The sequence below is a fragment of the Rhinolophus sinicus genome, linkage group LG05 (assembly GCF_036562045.2).
Source record: "Rhinolophus sinicus isolate RSC01 linkage group LG05, ASM3656204v1, whole genome shotgun sequence".
NCBI classification, from domain to species: domain Eukaryota; kingdom Metazoa; phylum Chordata; class Mammalia; order Chiroptera; family Rhinolophidae; genus Rhinolophus; species Rhinolophus sinicus.
The window spans coordinates 137,191,571-137,205,868 of record NC_133755.1 but is presented as its reverse complement, the minus strand read 5'-3'; the positions used below and the strand labels follow the sequence as shown (position 1 = coordinate 137,205,868).

General features: G+C 36.9%; 1 protein-coding gene across 1 annotated transcript in view; it reads left to right on the top strand.

Annotated features, from left to right (window-relative positions):
• PDSS2 (decaprenyl diphosphate synthase subunit 2) overlaps nucleotides 1-14,298 on the top strand; it is a 207,145-nt gene that overhangs the window by 78,447 nt on the left and 114,400 nt on the right. Inside the window, exon 2 of the mRNA XM_019735068.2 lies at nucleotides 3,407-3,541. Coding sequence (XP_019590627.2) covers nucleotides 3,407-3,541 — 135 coding nt within the window. The remainder of the gene's footprint in view (nucleotides 1-3,406; nucleotides 3,542-14,298) is intronic.

Here is a 14,298-nt window from a genome sequence, read left to right as displayed (position 1 = left end):
AACCATCATGTACCCTTTAGCTTTAGCTCGCCCAACTCTTCCCTTCACACACTGTGCTCCTGCTGTATTGCTTTTGGAAATAGCTGTGTCCTCCCGTCTTTCTTCCAAACCTTCACACATATATTGTTTCTTCTTTAGAACGCTTCCCTCCCCTTTTCCCCTCCCCACTTCAGGTCCCCTGGTTACTTCTTCCTCAGCCTTTGGGTCTCAGGGAAGTCTCTTTCACTTCTTCTCACCCCCACTTATTTTAGTTGCCCCTTCTCTGTCCTCTCACAGCTCTTGTTCATCCCCCAAAGTAGCTCATGCCACATTTTATTATGATCGTTAATCCAGGCTATGTTGTCCTCATAAAGGAGACCCCGCTCACCAGGGTTCACCATCATGCCATCCCCTGTTGAGCACGATGCCTGACATGTAGTAAGCATGCACTATATTTCTGACTGAACAAATGGGAGAACGCCCACTTTACCGTTCTCCAAGCCAGCATCCATTGTTTGTTGGTTGGTTCCAGACAAGCGTGTGGCAGGATAGGATCTCACCATCTCCTGGACATTGCTCCAGCTTCTTGATGTCCCTCCATAGAGAGGCACTGCGCTGAGAATCAGTCAGTGTTCCAGGGAAGGTGTGACCTGGAGTACAGAAAACATTATCGCTGTACATTTAGAACCCTGGGGTTTCTTTTTATGCTCAGGAGCAACGTTTATCGTTCTCTCTTGGTTGTGAGCTAATTTGTGAGCCGTGGACATTATCGGTTTATCTAAGTACTATTTTTTAAGGGTGTTAATGAAGTGAATTTAGAGGAGTGGTGTTTTAGAAACAATTATATAATTTACTCAAGCTGTTAATTTATTCACCATGTTGTTAACTACTGTCTTACATGAAAATTAATGGATAGAAGGTGTGCTTTTCTGACTGCTCTAGTGATTTCTGTTAACCAGTCCACTACAGTTTCTTTCCCTGATCGTCGCAGTAATGCATCCTGAAAGTGGCAAGTGTTTTAATGATATATGGTGTTTGGTGTCAGGGAGTAGTGCAAAGAATTCCTTAACATTTGTTATTTGGGGAGGTAGAAAAGGAAATGGCTATAGGAGATCATATATGCTGGTGCACTGTGGAAGACTGAGAGAGGGAGAAACAGAGTAGACGAAAGGGAAAATAGGAGTTGAGAAAAAAATAGATGGCAAAAAAGTAATAAGGGAGGAGAATGTAATTATTTTCTGCTCACTTCCACACTGTTATATACTTCACGCTGTCTCTTTCATACAGCGACTATGGAAAATAGACATTATTAATCTCATTTTATAGAAAAGGTGACCGTCTGATTCACACAACTAGTGAATGGCAGGTTTTTCAAACCTGGTTCTAAAGCAGCACTGTTCTAGTTTGACTTAGCAAAAGTTTTGTGCATGAGATGAAGCCGATGGAGAGTCACTACAGCATAACAGTTAACAGTGTATGTAGACTCTAGAGTGAGTTGGCCTGGGTTCAAATCCTGGCTCTATCAAGGCTCCATCAAGGCTCCAACGCCTACCAGCTCTGGTACCTTGGGCAAGTTGCTTGATCTCTGTGTGCCTCATTCTCTCCATCTGTAAAATCAGGATAATTGTGGTACCTCCCTCTTAGAGTTGTTTTGAATTAATTTAGTTAATATATAGTAAAATGCTTAGAACAGTTCCTGGCATATATACAGTACTACATAAGTGTTTGCTGCTGCGGCTGCTGCTGTGGTTGTTAGTTTGTGTGTGTCACCTGTGAGAGGTTTCATAGCTGAGAAGTTAGAGGAAGGTGTTGACAGGGCTATTTCAACAGCCTGACTTGGTCAGAATTGTCCAAGGTTAGCCTCTTAGATGTCTTACGGTGTCGTCGTAGCCTTCATCCCTAACCAGGCTCACCCCCCAAAACACACACACACACACACCTTCCTCTTTTCCCTTTCTAGAATTAAGAGCCTATTCAGACCTCTTTAATATTATTATACAAGAATAGAAGAATTAAGATTCACCTTAGGTAATACATAAATAAGGATCTAGTAGCATGAGTTAAAATTTGTAGTTTAAAGCAAAAAACATTAGAAAGAGCTCCCATTTCACATTTTCTTCTTCTAAAATTGGATGCTTCCCAGCCTCCCTGTGGTTCAGGTCTATAGGATTTAAGTAGATTGTCACGTGATAATAAAAAACTTTGGACATTTCTGATGATTATTTTTTCCTGCCGTGGTATAGCTGAATTACCGTAATTTAACTTCCTTTCCTAGGGAATTAGAGCTTCTTTTTCAAACTCATTAAGCCCTCTAACTTGCTGCAGATCACTTACTAGATTGAGATTTAACTTTTACTTTGCAGAGAGCCTGAAGATATCTGCTTTGAAACTAATGAAAGGGTACGATTTCTGTTTGGAGGCATGAGGAGTAAAGATTTTTCTTAAGAAATGGACCAACTCATGAATTTTGGCATAATTTACTTAATTAATTTCAACTGATTCTTTGTTCAAAATTCACCAAGGGAGCCTTATTAATTCAATGCAGTATTATAATACAAATTTTTAATGTTTTTCACCACATTCAAGAATTATATTTGTATATTATGTATACTATAATATCTATTTGATTAGTGCTTGTGAACAGTGTTCTAAATATTTATTGTAATATATTGTCAGTTGTTTTCTTTCTTTTTTTAAATGATGCCATTTAGTTTTTGTAGGACAGACATTTGTAGTACTTAAGGAAAAAAACAAAACACCAATGTATTCCTGGAAAGTATTCCAGGCCTTAGTTATAGTAGAAATTACAAAAGTTCAATCTTTAATAGCAAAAAAATATGACATTCTAAGTAAAGCCTTATTGTTGTCCAGAATGATAATGCTTTGTATAAATAATAGGAAATGGCAAGATCCTTGCTCATGGCATTCATTTCCATTTTACTTTTCACATGAATTTTTAAGTCATTTGCATTAAGTGTAATCCTTTCATTCTGAGTTTCTTCTCTACCTGAGAAGACAGAAATCACTTTTTATCACACCCCTTACCACCATCACCAAATAATAGCTCTTCATCCGAGCCATACAGTTTGTGTTTCAGTGGCTGTCAATTACCACGGGCAGTTTAAAACTATAGGTTCCTCTTGTTATCCGACCCAATAGTTAATATTTCGAGGCCGGGTATAGACAGTGGGAAAACCCAGAATGGGGAGGAAGCCAGATCATCAAGCCTAACAGTTTGAGGCCTGGGTTTCTCTAGTTGTTTGCTGAACTCATTGCTCACTCCTATTACCTCTTTCTTCCCCCAATCCTCTTTCTTTCCAAGTTCCATTGTCTGATTTTGGAAGTATGGGGGTATTTGCAACAATTTGCTAACTTGATCTGACTGATCTTCTGAGGGTACATTGATCTTCTTCTTTCTTGTTGGCAGGGGGCTTGTACAGGACAGCCGGAACAACCTCCAGCTGAGGGGCTTGGTGGTGCTACTTATTTCTAAAGCTGCTGGGCCCAGCAGCGTGAATGCTTCCTGTCAGAACTATGACATGGTCAGTGGGATCTATTCGTGGTAAGAAATTACCCTTTTGACATTGCTCTCTAAATTGTGTTTTCTTTTACTGAACAATGGGAGTAGAAATCACTTTTCAGTTCTTCATCATTTTCTGTTCAAAGATAGATTAAAATATTTTGTAAGGTTTAAAAATATGGAATTTTATTGTTCTTAACAAATCTGATAGTCTTGGCTGCTCCAGGCATAACTCTGGTAAATTTACCCATGCATTCCTGTCGAATACTTGCCTTTCTCCCCTGGGCATTTAAGTTTTTCTATTCATCACTACCCTTCCTCCTTCGTCATGGTATCATTGTAGCTCTGTAGAGACCTCTGTGTCACTTAGTCCAGGATTTTTTATTTTTAAACCTACTCAAAATGATAGCTAGTTGTAAAGTAATGATGCAACTACCATTTTAGCAGAAATAGTCTACTGCAATGCTATATCATATATTTTATTTTGCTTATTTTTATGATGAGGAGGTTTTTACTGAAGTTACTGAAATAAATTTTACCCCTCCCACATTTAGACTAAAAAAATAAATTTATGATTGTATGTTAGTCATTTTTGTTGCATATAAAACAAACTTCAAATTTTCATTTTTGTTTTTTAAAAAAATCACTGCATATTTTTAGTAACAATATCAGCAATACCTTAATTTAATCTTAGTAATGTGCTTGGCACTGTGTTAAAAGCCTCTATGGAAGTAACAGTCTGCAGGTGGACTTTGGGCTGTGAAATTAAAACTACCCTAAAAACATGAGTGACAAGGAAACTTTCCTCACAAGAAGCATTTCTAGAAACTTTGACTTACAACTAATATATCTTATTGAAATACTTTAAAAATCAATCCACATCTTGGATTTCTTTTTTATTTCTAGTGGTCTTATCCATAAATGTTTTTTGTCTTCTGTAATATTTAGAGATGGCTGTTGCGTACCAGCTATGAAGTCCAGTGGTCCTCCCTCATTAATAAGCAAGCAAAAGTATTACTGTTGTGGCTACAAGTGACCCATCCTCCAGCCAGGATAATTTTTGCAGACCTTTTACCATTTATCCATACAAGTATCTTCACTAGAAGAGGTATCTTGGGATCGTTTTCAGTTCCTACTCACTCTGAAATTAGTTGTTTAGTGCTTTGTAGGTTACTGATCATTTTTATGCCAGTTATCCCATTGAGCCTTACAATAATTCTGTAGGTAAGAGTTAAGATATTTATTCTACTCTTGAGAAAACAGAGATTCAAAAATCTTGAGACTTTTTCAAAGTGACCTGACTGGCAATTGAGAAAAATTGAGGCTCTAATTATAGTTCTCTTCCTTCCAAATCTCATGTGTTGTTGTTGGGTTTTTTTTCTTGATTCCCTTCTGATTTTCTAGTCTGATTCAAAGAATTTATTTCGGTTGTAGATTAGACAATCCATTAAACTCATATACCAAAAAAAAGTCTTCTTGTAAGTATGTCTTTGCAAAACTTCTGAATTGACAGCAACTTGGCCAACCTTTAATACATCTTCACCTTTCCCCCAACTTGTTTGAATTAGAGCTCAAAACTTTCCCTTGTAAATTTTGTAGAAAGCTCTTGAATGAGTTTAGTTGCAATAATTAGAGAAAACACACAAGGATCTATAATGAATACCAATAGCCTGTTACTCCCTGGAAAGCAAACAGACCTCACATCACGCTGTATCCCATGTATCTCTGTTTCCTGTTAGGAACTCCCTTGGTTTTCAGTCTGCTGATTTTGACCCTGTTTTATTGGGTCATCTGCTCTTGCAGTTCAGTAACCATACACGTACATACCTCTAAGAAATACCAGCTATGTTTTTAATCTCTAATCCTACAATAACCCATGGAAAGTACTATTTGACACATAATAGGTGTTCGGTAAATGTTGCATAAGTGAATCATCCCCATTTTACAGAAAACTAAACTAATATTAAGATTAAGACTTGTCTAAAACCCTCTCGGTAGAAAATGATAGAGTTGGGATTTAAATCCTGGTTTTGCTGTAAAGTGTGTACCCTTGCTGCTATGCAGGTGCTCTGACCTATGTGCACACAGTGCCCTGTGGTGTGACCTCATGTTTCAAATTTCTCCTCTAGCCTCTAAGAAACAGCTGCATTGCCTTCATATCCTTCACAAGAACATAATGCATTTGGTAGATGGTTGTTGTAACATGAACAATTGTGTAAGAACTTTGCAAAAGGGTAGGTGGTACATTATGAATATAAAAATTTTCCAAATAATATAAATAGCCAAGTGTATAAAATCCGTCATTACATTTAGGGACTAATCCTGGTTCCAGGCTATTTTCTGTAATCAAACTTGATCCAATACGTCACTGGTGATGCTTGGGTGTTTTACACTTTTGTTAATGTGAAAACATAATTTGGCACACTACTACGAGAAACCGTTCATTTGTTTCTCTGTCCCTGAAGTCATTTGTTTGGCTCCTGCTTCCTTAATTGTTCAAGTGTAACTTTTGCTGGAGGGTTGTATCTGTAATGCCACAGTGAATTATTTAACATTTGAAGAAAGTACTGACTTGGGAGCTTTTTAAATGCACCTCCAGACTACTGGGATTTACACTGTTGGTGTTTTTCTCTCATAAACTTGACTTTGATGTCAGATAATGGGACCTGAGTAAATTACCTAAGGGACCACAAGTGAGTTATGTGACCTCTTTTGTTTGGCCTAAGAATATAACTGATGGATATAACTGTGGATGTATCTGGTGAACTTATCGTAGGACCAAGAGAGGCAGAATTTAGGCTAAAATGTAATAACTGCTTTTTGAAAAACAGGTAAGGGAGCCACATTTATAAAAATGCACTGTAAACATCTACCATAGTCTTTTGCCAAAAAAAGGCTATGGGCTTTAGGATTATTCCACCAATCCTGACTTTAAAAAATTGGTTAAAAAGATAATTGGTCAAAAAAATTTACTAAGTTTAATAAAAGTATCCCTAGCCAGTTGAGAAAATAAGCTTTTAACTGCCTGTTGTATTAATAACAGGATACTTGTATTTTGTGTAACAGATCATTACAATATACAAGTATATAACAATATTTCAAAGTATAGTCTTCTCTAATGAATAATGTAGCATTTTTAAGTTTAAAGAAATTTAAGTGAATTTTTTGACTAATGACTCATCTTTCTCAGTTGTTTTAGCAAGAATTGACTCAGTTATTTCTCATTTAACTAGCAGTTACAAACAGATCACATTTCATTCTACCTTCATTACCTGAAATGTCCCAACACCTCATGTTAACTCTCTGGTAGAAGAGATTCAAACAAATTTGCCAAACACGTTTTCTCTTCTTCCTGAGTATCCAGCTTGACTACATTTCTCAGCTTTATACATCTTTATATCTCGCCAGTACCTTGGACATAGTATTCATTTAAATCTTTGAATGACTGAATCTTCTGTTAACATAAGTGTTCTCGACCAAAATAAATGTTTGAATCACAAATTTTACAGTCTGTACCTTTTAGAGTAGTTTAACGTGGACTATGTCTTACACTGACTAACTGTACTTCTTATGTCTTTTGCAACCTCTAATTCAAGATGTGAGCTGTAATCAGACTCTAAAGCACTCTTCATAGAACAGTCGTAATTTTTTAACTTAGTATGTAAAGTGTACTAAGTAATGTGACATTTAAAGAAGGAAAAGAAGAGTACTAGTGGAATGTCACAAAACAAAACAAAACAAAAATATTGCAGAATATAGTAAATTGTTTTAAATCCCAAAGGTTTTTTTCTTGTTGTTGTTCATATTTTGACCAATTCCTTCTTTTACTACATTTTATTTACTTACCTCTATTATCTACAGCTTCCATTTTGGTATTTATATGGCTTGAAATTTTACTGATAGGTTTTAGACTCTTCTGAGTTTGTGTTGCCCTTGACTCCATTTTCAGAGGGAGGAGAATGAGCTGCTGCTGGGGGACCAGTGCAGGGACAGTGGGTGGCAGGTGAGCTGATGAATAAGAATAAAACTATGGACTGATCATTTTCCACATTTATTTGTAATGCTGATAAGAGAAGACAGTGTACTCTACGTTCTATTAAACATAGTTCAGATGATCTGTTTTCTCAGTATTACCCCACATTGAGCATGTTCCTAGCACATAGATGGCAGCCAAAGGCTACTTAATCATGGCTAAATTATTATTATGATTGTTATTATTAATTATTATTATTATCATTATTTAATCTTGAAGCAAGAAAGGCCTTCCTAAAAGTTTCCAAAACACTGAACCTATAAACAAAATGATTAACGCATTTGACTGCATAAAAAGATAGTTCTTCAGTGGAATAAAATTTCCATAAAGTCAAAAGATAATTGCCAGAATTACAAAAATATTTGCAACATGCATGACAAAGGGCCAAGTTTTAATAAACAAATCAGTTGAGGATCTTATAAATCAAGAAGAAGATAATATGACACAAACACAAACTAAAGATATGAACAAGCTGTTGAGTGAAGAACCAACATAGATGGTTAGTAAACAAAAGGGAAAAAAGGCTGGGCTACATCATAAGGGGCAAATTCAAACCAAATCACACTTTTCCCCATCAAATTGGCAAAGATGAAAAAGTTTGATTCCCAGTGTTTGTGAGTGTGAGGAAGTAGACATTTGAATTCTTTGCTAGTAGGGACGTTAATTGATACCGTTGCTTAAGAGCAATTTGGTAATAGCTATAAATTTTATTTTACTCCAGCTACCTTTCGACTTCGCAAAATTGCATGCTGATGTATTAACATAAGTGCTAAAAGATGTATGTATAAGAATGCTCTTTGTAGCATAGTTTGCAAGAAAAACAACAATCAACAAAAAAAGAAATAACCAAAGTGTCCACCAATCAGGCACATGTTATTGATGCAAGGAAATAGCAAATGTTTGTTTAAAAGAATTAAGGAGATCTGTATATGCTGATCTGGAAAGATCTCAAAGAATCATGTGAAAAAAAGCAAGTATACAAAAACATTACAGTTTGCGCTCATAGGGCTTAAGTGAGTGGGCAGTAGATTTTTATATGCATGAAAAATGCTTCAAAGGAGATACAAAGAGCTGTTTATAGGGGTCACCTCTGGTAGGGGAAATGGGATAAGAGACTTTAACTGTTCATTTTATGTCCTCTTCAATGGTCTGAATTATTTTTAACTGTATACATGTTTTACTAATTTACATTTCTTAAAAACTGGTAAAAGCTTGCTGAATGAAGGGAGTTAGCCCTGTTATTAGAATGAGGGCTTTAGAATCCCTGAGGTGACCTGAACTTTTAATCTTTTGCCCTCTATGAAAAAAATCAAATATTCTACAAATATGTGTAAATTATAGGGGTTTTTTTTTTAAATAAAGAAAGCAAGAGTGAATCAAAATGATAGCTTTAGATTAGCTCTCTTAGGTTTACCATTCATGTTAAAATAGATACAATTTCTTGGTAACTGCTAATTCTTTTTCAACTCAGGTTATTCAATTGGTTAAGGTTAAATTAATGACGTACATGTTAAGGTAATTGTTGGGCTTCAAGAACTATCATAAAAAAGCATTATAAACATAATTATAAGTTAAATCTAGAAAACATCTTAATAAAATTACTGATCTTGGCATTACTTTCTCCTCTAAGTGAAAATTGGTTAGGCTTGGTGTGCTGTCATAGAAAAATGGTGGTAAACTATTTGGAGTCCTATATGAAATCTTAATTTAAGAAGGGAAGTAGAGAATATAAAAAGCTGTGAAAGAAGCAAGTTTGGGTTTGTTTTTGTTAATAAATCTTTAAATTTAGGGAATTGGTCTTGTTCTCAGCTACAGATATTGTAGTTCATAATTTACCATTGTAATGTACTAATTAGCTTCTGATGATTTCTCATAGTAACAATAGACTGCGACTATCAATCCTCACCTTCACACCACACATTAGAATTTGTCTAGCATTTAAAATGCCAAGCAAAATTTAAAAACTACATTTCCCTTGGGGATTCACCAACTCAAGAAATGAGTCTTAAGTAGGAACATGTTGATCATATTATTTACTTAGGGCTCAACTATATTAACGTGAAATAGTTAATATTGAAATATATAGCATTAGGGGCAGCCGGTTAGCTCAGTTGGTTAGAGCGCGGTGCTCATAATACCAAGGTTGCTGGTTCAATCCCCACATGGGCCACTGTGAGCTGTGCCCTCCACAATTTGAGTAAAACAGCTACTTGACTTGGAGCTGATGGGTCCTGGGAAAACACACTTAAAAAAAAAAAGAGGGCCGGCCCCGTGGCTCAGGCGGTTAGAGCTCCATGCTCCTAACTCTGAAGGCTGCCGGTTCGATTCCCACATGGGCCAGTGGGCTCTCAACCACAAGGTTGCCAGTTCAATCCCTCGAGTCCCGTAAGGGATGGTGGGCTCCGCCCCCTGCAACTAAGATTGAACATGGTACCTTGAGCTGAGCTGCCGCTGAGCTCCCGGATGGCTCAGTTGGTTGGAGTGCGTCCTCTCAACTATAAGATTGCCAGTTCGACTCCCGCAAGGGATGGTGGGCTGTACCCCCTGCAACTAGAAAACGGCAACTGGACCTCTAGCTGAGCTGTGCCCTCCACAACAAAGACTGAAAGGACAACAACTTGACTTGGAAAAAAGTCCTGGAAGTACACACTGTTCCCCAATAAAGTCCTGTTCCTCTTCCCCAATTAAAAAAAAAATCTTTAAAAATAAATAAATAAATAAAAGAAATGTATAACATTAAAAGAAACTTATTTTTTTATGATGATATATGTAAATTAATTAGAAAAGAGTAGAAGAAACCTCACCTAACTGATAATAGCAGTGGTTGGAAGAAGTGGGGAAGGGAGAAGGTTTGGGAACAGGTATAGGGCAATTGTCAAAAGGGACTTTATTTGTAACATTTCAATTTTTTAATAAAGAGAATCTATTCATATTGTTTTGTATAATTAAAATTAACTTGAGAATTAAAAGAAAGTTATAGTGTATACTTACAAAGCAATGAAAACTTACTTAAGAAATACATCTTTTTGTGCAAGAACCTGCAAAATGAGGAGTGCATATTGACAGTAATTTAAAATGATTATGCTGAATAATTGAATTTAGAGTAGGCTTTTGAAGATGAGATATCTCTGAAAAGGACCTGAGATATCTTTAAGATATAAAAGCATGTGAAGTTTGATTATGTATTCCCATTGATTGTATTCCACTAACAACAATAAAAATAGACTCCAGATACAAATCTAACAATATTACTAATTCATTACAACCAGTACTTATTTCTTCATTAACTTTTTATTGTTACTTTCAACTTACACAGCACGCACAAATGCAGCAATTATATGTTGAACAAGAAAGGGAAAGACTTTATATTCAACGTACTGTACATCAGAAGTCATTACTGCACCAGAGCTGTTGGAAAAACACAAGCTAAGAACAGCCTCTTCTAAAGCAAGTATAATTAACCACCAAAAGTAGGTGGGCGTGACTACTCATCTACTCAGCTGAGACTTAGTTAATCGTATATAAATATTGTGCTATAGATTAGCCTGCCTGACTACATCATAGCAAAAAAATGAGCTGTATAAATTGTTTTGTTAATGGCGAAGAAGTTTAAATCTTTTCCTTAAAGAAGGGCTGCATGTGGACTAGCAAGGAGCCCCCGTTAAAGGCAATGTCCAGTGTCTAATTCTGCGTTTTACACAGTGGTTCAGTCTTGACGTTCATCATAGTAAAAGGTTAGTTCTATGCAGTAGAAGACTTCCAGTCACTTAAGATGCTTAATGGGAAAGCTTGCTTAGTAGCTTCATGATGATCCTTTGATAATCCTTTGCATCCCAATTCAAGGCACCCCAATGATAAACAAGTGGTATACTAGAGACAGAGGTTAAGGGCCAGAGGTCTGGGTTCTTGTGTCCGATTTGTAACTGACTCGTTATTTGACCTTGAGCAAGCTGCTTAATCATTCTGTGTGAACACTCATCTATAAGATGGGGATAATAATGGGTGTTAAGTCAGGGAGCCTAAGTAAGAGGGCACATATCCTGCTAGGTTTGAGTAGCATATGGTCCAATGTAGCACACCCTAACCACCTCCTCTCTGCAAGGCACAAGGGCTAAGAACTGAGGGAAATGCAAATATTAATAAGAAATAGTCTTCGACCCCAAGTGACAAAGTGAGGAAACAATGTATGCATCTAGTAGCCTGACACGATTGATGCAATTCCAATTCTAGCATTCTGTTTTTGGAACTTCTAGAGCTATAACCATATTCACCACTGAGTCAATAATCCACCCATGTCCACAGGCAGCCCTTTGTTGAACTAGAGACAAATAGTCCTAATACCCCTCATACAGGTGCTAGGAGACAACTGGCATCTACACGTGGCTTAGTGCCAAAGGAACTCCTTCCTCACTAGGCTCTTGGACTTTGCTTCTCACTCTTGGACCAGGCAGCTGGGTGGTGGTGGTAACAGAGGCAAAGAGAGCAGATTGTCAGGTGAGTTATTTCTAACCCTTTCATCCAGCCTCTGTTGTCACTGGCATCTTGAGTCACTGCTTTCTATTAAGATTCTCACATTCCTTCCTCTTCTGCTCAAGTTTTAAAGTTTTTAAATGGAGTGAAATACCCTTAATTCTTCGGTGGTGTTCCATTCCCTATAGGATTAAATACAAATTCCTTAGCACAGCAACAAGCACTTCCTAGCAACCCTAGAGTAAGAAGTGAAGAAAGTAGAAGCATGATCATGGTTTTTCTTTGCTCACCAAGAAAAGGAATAGTTGCCCTAATGAAATTGTTTAGGCTCGATCAGGAAGGAAGTGAGACTGAGGGAGTCCAAAATTAGGGAGAACATAGTTATCGAGGACTGGAGGTCATGATTCCTATTATAGGCGTCGATGCAGTAATGCCTTGAGAGAGCTGAGAGGTGAGGAGGTTGCAGGCAGAAAGTAGGATATTTGAACTGAATATTTCAGAGGTAGAACAGTTCTGAATGGTAAGTTCCCGTTCCTGAGAGTGGGGTTGACAGAATACAGTAGCGGTTGAATTGAGTACATTGAGTAACTACAGGGTGGACAGTACATGTGATTGAAGTCAACCAGGAGAATAACAGCACTGAGCAAGATGACAAAGACCTCAATGAATACAGAGTGACAGAGAGGAGGAGTGATGGCAGAAAGTAGAGCTGGCTTCAGAGGAACAGTGGTTTTCTCAAGATGGTGAGGAAACAATGAGGGCACTGGTTCCCACCTCTCAACTCTTTAGTCTGTGGTTTGCAGGAGGTTGAGTGTACTACTTATGGAGATACGGGGATTTTGGTATCCCAGGAAAAGCCTTGGCTCAATTAGAGCCAGAACCTAGAGGGAACATTCTGTGAATTTCTAGAACATTTAACACATTGTTTTATAATGGCTTATTTATGCATATGTTTTTCCACTACACGGTACAGTCTAGAGGTTTGAGCCTGTGTTTTAGTCATCTTACAACCCAGCAGCTCCCACCACTGAGCCTTTTACTACATTTTGTATCTTTGAGGTACTTCTTATCTATCTCGTAGTAATTTGTTTGCCTGTCTTATCACTCTACCAGATTTGTTCATTCACTCATTGACTGACTGATTCATTCAACTAACATTTGTTGAGCACTTGCTATGTGCAAAGCTGACTGTGATATAGAAAAATAATTATTACTGTAGCTAACACACATCAAGTTTTCTATATGTCTGTTACTGTTCTATATGATTTATGTATGTTAACTCATTTAGTCCTTACAACATTGTTTAACAAGAAAAATCACTGTTTTTGGAAACAGGCATAGAGAATTTTAAGAACTTGGTTAAGTTTATTGCGTGGGTAAATGGCAGAGCTGGGTTTCAAACCCCATTTGACCATAGAATCCATGCTCTCTCCATAACTGTAGGTAGCCTCTGGATTAGGGTGCCTTAAATACCGTGTTTCTCCAAAACTAAGACCTAGCCAGACAATCAGCTCTAATGCGTCTTTTGGAGCAAAAATTAATATAAGACTCACTCTTATTTTACTATGATGTAAGACCGGTATAATAATGTAATGTAATGTAATGTAATGTAATGTAATGTAATGTAATGTAATGTAATATATATGATATAATATATAATACTGGGTCATATAATATACACATATAAGAATAATATAAGAATATGAGAATATAATATAAGAATATAATCTATTATATAAGACCGGGCTTATATTAATTTTTGCTCCAAAAGACGCATTAGAGCTGATTGTGCGGCGAGGCCTTATTTTCGGGGCAACACGGTGTACTTTCTTACTCACCTTGACACCCTCAGAACGCAGATAGAAACCAGGTTATAGACTTTTTCTTTGGCCTCCAAAGCCCTAGCACAATGGTGGGCACTCAAGTGCTCCATGAATTATTGTGGATTTATTGAGACAAAATTTCCTTGTTTTGAGGTTGACTATGGATCACGGTAGTGCTCTGTACAGTTAAAAAAAATTTTACATTTTCAGGCTCTCTCTCTTTTACTGCACATTTCCTTTCAACAGATTTATTCTTTATCTGTTGGGGGATACAGATATATCTATATTTTCTTTGATACAGGAACCATTTCTTAGTAGACTTATGTCCCAAGCAGATGTTCTGTCAAATGGGCTTCCCCTATAGACAAAGAACAAAGTGTATTTCATTTGTCATTAGTCCTGAAATGCTCAGTGCGACAAATTTTGGTATTGAAAGCCATTACATTCATACTCATTGGAGACACTGTTTCAAG